We start from the raw sequence: 9,473 nt of genomic DNA on the forward strand, positions 1-9,473 counted from the left end.
AGTCACAAACTTTGGCATCTACGCTACAAGGTGAGCGACTTCGGGGTTAGGCGGCACAATTGCGATTTACTTACTTGCTAAACATGAGTTCTTTTGTATAACACACATTTGTTTGCTAAAATAATTCGGGAAAAATTGAGGATGCATATTATATGTAGGTACAAGGAAAACCACACAAATTTGTCACATTCTATACCAGTACCCAGGCCTTGGGGGAAAAGGTATACTCTCCCTCTGTACACACACACACACACACACACACACACCTCTTCAAAAAAATTATCCGAACAAAAAGCGGCAAGTTTGCTTACGAGACTTCCTCTGGCTCTCGTCGGCCGCAGCAGGCGTGGTTGACATCCTGGATGCGTATTTGTTTGGGTTTTGGGTTTTAATTTCCCCCCTCCTGCCTCGAGTCCTTTGCAGCCCCCCTCCCCCCCCAAAAGACGCTACACCAGCCCACCACGCATCCTCACGCTCACTCCGTCGTCAGCGCGCAGCATTTTCTTGCTTTTTTACGTGCGGGAGAGGAGATGTTGCGCCTGTGTCGAGGCAAGGCGTACACGACGAGAGGGAGAGAGAGAGGATGCAAGGAGAGCTACGAAAGGGGAGGAGGAGGACAAGGAGGAGGCACAGATGATGATATGTGTGTGTGTGTGTGTGTGTGTGTGTGTGTGTGTGTGTGTGTGTGTGTGTGACCTGTGAATGGCTGGCATCCTCCGAGGAGGTGAAAAGGTGCAAGCCCGATGGCGCTGCGTTCACGAGTCGTGCGCAAAAATGTTAACTCTGTGTGCGATCATCCCATTAACAAGCGTGACACTGAGAAGAGCTAAAATCCTCCTCCTCCTCCTCCTCCTCGGTTGACTTTCAAAAGCATTTCAAGTGGGGCTGATGGGAAGCATGAAAGCCTCATTTTCTCCCGCCACGCACGGCTCATTGACGACAGAAAACGCGGCAAAGACGTCGAGGGCAAGATTGATACGTAGATGCAAGGGGCGAAAAGACGCCGTTACCGCAAGGGCAGGGGGAACCGAAAAAGGGGCCATCGTGAAGTCAAGATACAACCACAAATTTCTTTTCCCCTAGTGTATTGGACTTGGACCACTACTGCACTATTTTCTAGACTCTGCTTACCATTTTACTGTATGTTTGGATAAGTGATTATTTAGCATCTTTTATGAAAGACTGCTCACTGATGTTTGGACTACTATTGCATTACACTTTTTTTTCCTAACTGCATATTGTGTTATCACATTTCGTAAATTACAGATTCGGCAGATGTTTGGACTTGGCCCACTATTGTTATAGATTTCTTTTTTTTCGAACTGACAAAAAAAGACTGTTGGATTGGCGTGAGGCCAGCAGACCCCTTTTTCAGTGTATGTTAGTAAAAGAGAATATAATTGATCATCATTCAAGAAATATTCATAGAGGCCTGGACTTGGCCCACTATCATGATACACTTTTTTCCTACCTGCTTAGTAGCATACGTGATACATATTCAGCATCTTTCATGGAATACTGTTCGAGTTGGCCAATGTTTGGACTTGGCTCACGGTTGCATCACACGTTTTTTTTCAAACTGCATGTGAGTAAAGATAAATGTTGGACTTAGACCACGACTGCACCTTTTTTCCAACCGCATGTTATTTATCGTCATTTCATGAAAATATTGCGAGATAGCAGATGTTTGGACTTGGCCCACTATTGTTATACATTTCTTTTTTTCGAACTGACAAAAAAAGATTCTGTTGGATTGACGTAAAGCCAGCAAACCCCTTTTTCAGTGTATGTTAGTAAAAGAGAATATAATTGATCATCATTCAAGAAATATTCCTAGAGGCCTGGACTTGGCCCGCTATCACGATACACTTTTTTCCTACCTGCTTAGTAGCTTACGTGATACATATTCAGCATCTTTCATGGAATACTGTTCGAGTTAGCCGATGTTTGGACTTGGCTCACCGTTGCATCACAGGTTTTTTTTCAAACTGCATGTTAGTAAAGATAAATGTTGGACTTAGACCACGACTGCACCTTTTTTTCCAACCGCATGTTATTTATCGTCATTTCATGAAAATATTACGAGATTTGATGGATGATTTGTATTTTTTTTTTTTTTTAACTTACGTGCCATACTTTGAGAATGACTGCTGGGTACTCTGCAAACTGCCGACATGTTTTGCCGTATCATCTCCCCTCGAGTTGGAAAAAGTGCAAGAGGCAAGCCAAAGCCTCCAAACAGAAGAGCTGTCAGATGAGTCATGTGTAAAAAAAATAAATAAAATAAAATAAATAAATAAAAATGTTGCCTAGGAGACAGGCAGCATTTGTGAGAGGTTTACATAATCTTTGCGTGGATGCAAAAGCTCCGGGCCACGTGCAAACTTTACAACTTTTTTTTTTTTTTTTGTGAGACGAGAGCGAGGAGATGCGCGGCGACAAGTCAGCCTTCGCTGAGTCACCGCTTTACGCTTCACATTTGCATGCACGCTGCTGGGCTCGTAAACAGACAGAAAAGCAGATGATATGGCAATGTTATTTGGTACGAGGCGAGTTCATCTCCTTGATGAGGAATTGCGCATAAAACAAATGTGTGTCCTTCCTCATCTTAATTTGACAACATTTGGCAAATCAGTCTGGTGCGGTTGGAAAAAAAAAGCCGGCACTTTGACATATGTGTCTTAAATCATAAATTCGCTATCGTCAATGAATGTTAATTTGTTTTGAACTGAAAGGTGTTTTTACATGCATTTATTTATCAAATTAAGCAGAATTGCAAGATAATATGTAATGCTGAAATGATTTATTAATTTGTTTAATTAAATATTTGTATTGTACTAAAGCATATTACAGTCATTTGAAAAAAAGAAAAAAAAGGTTTTCAGTTATATTTATTTTTTGTTTTGTTTAATAGATTCATTTTTTTTCCGAAAAAAAAATCTGGACAAATAGTTTGTTAAAATTTTCAGTTTTTCTTTTTTTTCTTCAGGTTTTTGAAAAAAAACTGCTTTTCTGGTCTTTTTAAATAACAGAATAAGAATATTTGAAAAAAACAACAGCAAAAGAATATTTTAAAAACTAAAATATTCGCTAAGGCAGAAAAATAATTACTCTGAAATATAGAAACTTAAAAAAAATTTAAAAAGAAGCGCATAAAAAATAACAGCCCCCAATACATTACTAAGAATAAAAACATTTTCAAATCCTTTGTGAATGTAGTACACTTCCGCAGTATTATTGATTTTACAAAATAAATTTGATGTTTATGAAAACAGTGAATTATTCTAGGATTGTTCCTTTCAAAAATTTAAATCTTCTTCTTCTTCTTCTTATTACATAACAGCCCCCAATACATTACTAAGAATAAAAATATTTTCAAATCCTTTGTGAATGCAGTACACTTCCGCAGTATTATTGATTTTTACAAAATAAATTTGATGTTTATGAAAACTGATTTATTCTAGGATTGTTCCTTTAAAAATTAAATAAATTAATTAAATTGAAGATCTCATTAAAAAAAAAAAAAAAAAAAAAAACAAAATAAATAAAATTGAAGATCTCATTTAAAAAAAAAAACACTCTCGCGAACTCTTCACACAAGCTCCCTGGCATGTCCACTTGTTTCTGCCCCCTTCCACGCTGACCCAAGCTTGTTGCCTAGCAACGCAGTAGACTGGGGCTGCATCCAACATCCAACAAGCCGCCTCTCGGTAAAATGTTAATGCCACGTTTTTTTCTTTTTCTTCAACCTGTTGACGCCTGAATTTATTTCCAATAATTTTTGTATTGTACTGAAGCATATTGCAGGTGTATTTTTGCTTTCAAGTAGATGCTACATTAAATTGAGAGTGTTAATTGAGTATGCTGCGATTGGCTGGCAACTGATTCAGGGTGTCCCCCGCCTACTGCCCGAAGACAGCTGGGATAGGCTCCAGCACCCCCCGCGACCCTAGTGAGGATCAGGCGGTTCGGAAGGTGAAGGTAATTGAGTATGGCACATAAAGATGTGATGTGAGGTAAAAAAAAAAAAAAAAAAAAAAAAAACAGCTGTTCCCATCTCAGGGATGGGGATTAGATTATCAATGTAAAAGTCATAACCGCTATACTACTATAAAACACGACTATGAACTATAAAAACAAACACTAGACACAAGTTTACTTACCTTTCTTCCCACTCAGGTTGACTGACCAGTGAGCATGTCACTTCACAATTCAGAGAAGCAGTTTTTGTTGAGGCACATTGAAACTTTGCACATCTGTATACAGTCTGGCCCTTACAATTGGACCGAGACACAGAAAAAAGAATTGACTTTAGAAAAGTGCAGACGTTTTCATCTATTCAATGCGTACACATCCATACATTCAAGTTGAAATTCATTTTCACCATCCTTAGGAGGGTATTCATCATCATGGAGGCTGCTTTGGTCACTGTTCACAGGAGGAGCCTGGGTATACAAGGATGAAATATTCAAGATTACAGTTCTGGTGAGCAGGCCTTAAATAGATCACTGTCGCTCTCTAGTGGCTGAATGTCGCAATGCAAGTTAATTTCAATCTCAGAAATTTGCCCACAATTTGTCTCCATGGAATTTTATCGCTTTGTCTTTGGCGTATGCAATTTTGATTCTCAAAACATGTCATTCCAATAAACTACATTGGACCATATTACAAGCCAAGCAAACAGCGAGCAACTTCCGAGTGCATCAAATTGCATTGTTACCTCTAATTTCCAGCTAAAAATAGACCTTATTTCCCATTCCCCTTGAATAAAATGAAACATTTATCACCGGTGGGTGGCTGAGGCATGAATAAGAGATGCTACGGGAAACAAGGACAAGATCAATTAAAGCTGTGAGTGAACAGCGATGGAACAGGCCACAGCAAGACTTTGTCAAGTAGCAGTCCTGGAATTCGCCCCAAAGGGCTGCTTCCAAACAAAAATGGCCACCTTCCTGTTTAATTCCGGCCATGGGTCCTTGCGACTGTTTTGTGCTTCTTGTTATGACAGACATGTCCACCAAATTTCGTGTTGACCACGAAGACAAGGTCAGAGGCTGATTTTTTTTTTCTCAAAATTTAGAGGTGGCGATATTACGACTGACGCTGGGCATTGGGAAAAAAAACATATTTGTCTTGTGCCATGCCCTCATATCTTGATTGCCTATCCAAATTTTCTGCTCCATTTCTCCTGAATGCTCATCCAGTCATGAATGTGGCTGCCTCGGAGGCAGGAAAAAGGCAAAAAAAAGAAATAGAAGAAGCATCTATTTGAACGTATATGCGGTTACAGCCTGTCTGCGTCGCCAGCCATCTTTACCATCCCAGCAGTTGGCGGACGATACGACATTCTTATTGTAAAATTTCAGCCTAGTGAAGAGCAAACAAGCAACGTATTTGGGCTGTGTCAAAAAGTGATGGGCGGAGGTGAGAGAACTTACCCGTGAGCATTTGCACCTCAGCCAGCGTGTCAAGGAAGCACCGTTAGCTGGAAAGGTGTCGCTGATGACAACGCAGGAGAGCCGACGCGTCGGAATGCTGCTTTTCAAGCTCCAAAAGGTTTTGACTTCACGTTAGATGTCGACCTTAAAATTGGCATGAAAATGAACACACACATACAGATCAAAAAGTGAAATACACTGACAAAAACCAATGGGGGCTAAATGAAACTAAAGTGGTTGCGTTACATTAAGGTAACATATAATCATATTTACAGTATATATTCCTGTGGTTAACTGTGCTGAAAAAAGCTGAAAATAGCATGATACGGACATTTTACTGTATTTTTAACACTTTTTTTGAGGGAAAAAAAAGTCTTGGCGTAAGAAGAATAAAGTCTTGTGTCATAAGGGACAAAGTCAAATAAAGTGCCCCCCCCCAATCCCCATATAAAAGTCATATGACAGTCTTGGCCAAAATCTGGTTTAAGTCAGACAATTTTCTCTTTTTCTCTCCCCATTTGTTACTTCCTGAAGCTATCCTGGTGTGGCGCAAAGTGACTCTGAAACAAGCCAGGCCCTATCTGCCAAGACGTGTGTTGCCATCCACGGCGCAGCCCTCCGGCCGGCCCTTCCTCTTCGTGTCACTTGATTCGCTTCATCCTTGTCACGCACACACTAAGACGTTACGCAGACACTCTGCCTCTAACAATTTCCGTCATGATCACAGGAGATGCTACTGATTGTTGTGTCCAAAAGATAGATTGCATTGTTACTCAACAACACTACAACACACACACACGCACACACACACACACACGATAGATTGCATAGTTACTCAACAACACTACAACACACACACACACACTCACACACACACACACACACAAACACACACACACACACACACACACACACACACACACTCGCACACGCATAATGCGAGCACCGAGATGAGCAAAATAAGCAGATCGTGGCAGATGTGACCGTCCAGATGACTGCAAACGTGCCAGGTTGAGCGTGAAAACAGCTTTCTTTATAGCCAGCAATACAATTATATTGCAATTGGCGATTTGTTTTTGGCTTAATGGCAAACCAGCTAGCTTCATGCTAATTGGATGGATTAGCATCGCTGACTGGAAGGGTTTTCGGGATTAAATAATATGATCAGATAAGAAAGCCCAAATCTGCCTTCAGCTCACGAAGATAACCAAGAAACAATTTTGCATATTTTTAAAGACAAAAAGTCATGTTTTAATCAAATAAAAGGATTTTATTTTGTAAAGGAAAAAAAAGTATGTGCATCTTTTTTTTTTTTAATCGACATTTTATGAAGGGAAAAAGTGTTTGTCCTCTGAGAATTAATCTCCAATTCTATGAACACAACTCATCGTTTCAAGACCAAAAAAATGTATTTTGGGGGGAAAAAATGTATTTGATGAAAAAAGTCCACCGGAATAAAGTGATTTTTTTTTCCCAAGAAAAACAACCATATGCTTTTTACTTTAGAAGAACCTGGCATTCTTTTCCCTTTGGAAGAAGTCATTCTGTTCATTAAAAAAAAGGCAGATATCGGTTTGTAATATCATTTCATTTCATTTTTCAGCAGTTAACATCTCTCTATACTTTCTATTTTCAGTGTTGAAATGTTACGTGGCCTGGACAGTAATGAAGATGGCAACTGCTTGAGGGCCTGGAAAGGCTCCTATAAATAAAGCTTCAAAGAATGCTGCTATTGTATGCACACCCACACAGACATAACCCCCCCACCCCCCTGACACACACACACACGCGTACACTCACACAAACACACGCATAGCGACTAATCTTGTCCAGCATCACAAGTGGCCTGCAGGAATCATCTATCGCCCTCTGCTTTGTCCTTCCAACACGTCAACACCTATTCACCCCCCCCCCAAAAAAAAACAGCCCACTGGGCAAAATATTACAAATAGGAGCACCGTTACCTCCAAAGAGGCCCAGTTTTTGGACTGGATCTCAGTCCATTTGTGAAGGCGAACGCACACTTGAACTCAAAGTATAAAATAAGAACATTACAGGCGCGATTAAACCAGGACACTTTTATTGATAAATGCTCGTCGCGTTATCGCCTCTCGCACACGGAGCCGGCCGTGTATAAAATGTTCCCCGGGAGAGAAACAAAAAAGGCGGAAAATTAAACATTAAATATGCTCGGAGGCCTTTTTGGAAATAGCAGCTCATAAAAGCATGTTTGGATGAGTGTCTGGCCGATTATTAGGTGAAATAAGCAGACATCATCGTTATGTCGGCATCTTAAAGGGCTCACGGTAAGCGATCAAACGTGGCGGACAAACAATTCACAGTTCTCCGGTGACCAAAGAGTCCATGGCCCTCCGCCAGGTCCTTGGTCGGTTTAGAAAGCTTTCATTTGGCCTGGTAGAGCGAGCCTTCCCTTCCCTCGCTCGCATCTACCAAACAGATGCTAAATCTAATGGTAGACCATCTGCTATGGCCAGATACTGAGACACGCATTGCCAGAACTGCTCAAAACTAATCTTGGGGGTTTGTTGGGCTATTTCGCATGTCAACAGCACAGATACTTTAGGAAGAATTGGGATTGGCCCTAAGTCTGTCGCTCGCCAATTTTTCAATTTGTATCTTGCCAGTGCCAGACACAAGCAGGGGAAGGGAAAGTCCGACACAGACACAACTCAAGAGACTGAAGTACACTTGATCTTAAAGGTTGGTTTGGTCCCCGGAAAAAAAGACCATAGTCGGTTCAGAATCCTTCCACTCGAACCGAGCAGCGCAAACTGGAGACGAAAGCGACTAGCTGATTGGTCCACAAAGAGAAGGAGGCAATCCAAAAGCCGACAATGGGACCATGGCAAGCCAGAACACCCATTAATTGAAGGGTGCTTGTTCCCCGCAAAAACTTATTCCCTCAGTTTCTCCAGTTCTGTTTCGTCCATTGATCAAGAGGCTAAAATGTGGTTCTCCTGACCAAGGCAGCCAAACGCCCAAACTTCAAGGTGGGTTGGTCTCCCTCAAAAAGTTCTGCCTTCTCCAGCTCTGTGTCTGTGCTATAGTCATTTGCAAATATTTTGACTGAAGCTGAAGCACCCCTCTGCGGTATATTGATATCCCGAGAGGAGCTTCAAAACCAGACCGGTTCGGATGTAGTTAATAAGCACGTCAATCTAAATGTGTCTTGTTCCGAGAGAACCAAATGCCCTCTGCCACGTCCTTGGTCGTCTCGGAAAGCTTCCACTCGGCTCTGTAGCAGGAGTCTTCCCCTTCCTGACTGGCATCTACCAGCTCGATCCGCAAGAAAGTGTCTTTCTCCGACAGCACGGATGCCAAGTCTGACACCAGCCTGGTGCTCGGCAACCTTGGCAAGGAACGGGAAAGCCCTCGGAAAGGGGAAGGGCCGTTTTTCGCCCCCTTGCTTGGGACATCCTCTTCCTTCCGTATCGCGTTTCTGTCACGTGAGGCCAACGCCCTTGAGGGGCTATGATTGGCTGAAGGCTGCTTGCTTGCTGATTGGGCCACCAAGTTCTTGCTTGTCCTGTTGCGTGAGAGACAAGGGGGCCAGTGGAAAGTCAGACACTGGGACATGGCAAGCCACAAGTCCTGAGGTCGGAGAACGTTCGATCGCGGAACTTGGGCGGCCCCCAAGGGAGCATCCGACTTCTCCAGTCCCGTCACAGTCTTTTCTTGTTCTTCTTCGGTATCTTCATCACTAGACAGAAGTTGGGGGTCCTCCTCAAGGCTGAAGGAGTTGCTGAACCCCCTACTCCTCTTCATCACCCTCTCCGTCGCCGCCGCATCCAAATCAGACAACGAGGATTCATCCGAGGTGAGATCGGACAAACGATCTTCGGAATCACCGTCCTTGGGCCACGGATGCGAGATTCCGGGTACCGGAGCTTTCCTCATACCTTCGCCGCTCCGCTTTCACTTTTGGATGGTTGGAAGCAAAGAGATGATGACAACGCCATAAAAACAACAGCAGGAGCAGCGGCAGCGGCGGCGGCGGCGGCCGCGGCGACCGCT

At 42.4% G+C, this 9,473-nt stretch overlaps 1 protein-coding gene and 1 long non-coding RNA gene across 4 annotated transcripts in view; one reads left to right on the forward strand and one right to left on the reverse strand.

The window, feature by feature from the left end:
- Positions 1-4,445, reverse strand: part of dtnbp1b (dystrobrevin binding protein 1b) — a 13,129-nt gene extending 8,684 nt beyond the window's left edge. The window contains exons 1-3 of one of the 3 annotated variants that reach the window (XM_019890344.1): positions 4,361-4,445; positions 4,164-4,273; positions 2,128-2,247 (exon numbers count right to left, since the gene is read on the reverse strand). In XM_019890344.1, coding sequence (XP_019745903.1) covers positions 2,128-2,191 — 64 coding nt within the window. In that variant the 5' untranslated portion in view covers positions 2,192-2,247; positions 4,164-4,273; positions 4,361-4,445. Of the gene's footprint in view, positions 1-311; positions 621-2,127; positions 2,248-4,163; positions 4,274-4,360 lie in introns of those variants that run through there. The other 2 variants (XM_019890345.1, XM_019890346.1) reach the window with 2 other exon arrangements.
- The window catches only part of LOC109528067 (uncharacterized), a 16,289-nt gene extending 9,278 nt beyond the window's left edge, over positions 1-7,011 (forward strand). The window contains exon 3 of the long non-coding RNA XR_002170631.1: positions 7,001-7,011. This is a non-coding gene — a long non-coding RNA (uncharacterized LOC109528067). The remainder of the gene's footprint in view (positions 1-7,000) is intronic.
- Positions 7,012-9,473: the final 2,462 nt, after the last annotated feature.

Source organism: Hippocampus comes, unplaced genomic scaffold (genome assembly GCF_001891065.2).
Source record: "Hippocampus comes isolate QL1 unplaced genomic scaffold, H_comes_QL1_v1.1 scaffold71, whole genome shotgun sequence".
Classification (NCBI taxonomy): domain Eukaryota; kingdom Metazoa; phylum Chordata; class Actinopteri; order Syngnathiformes; family Syngnathidae; genus Hippocampus; species Hippocampus comes.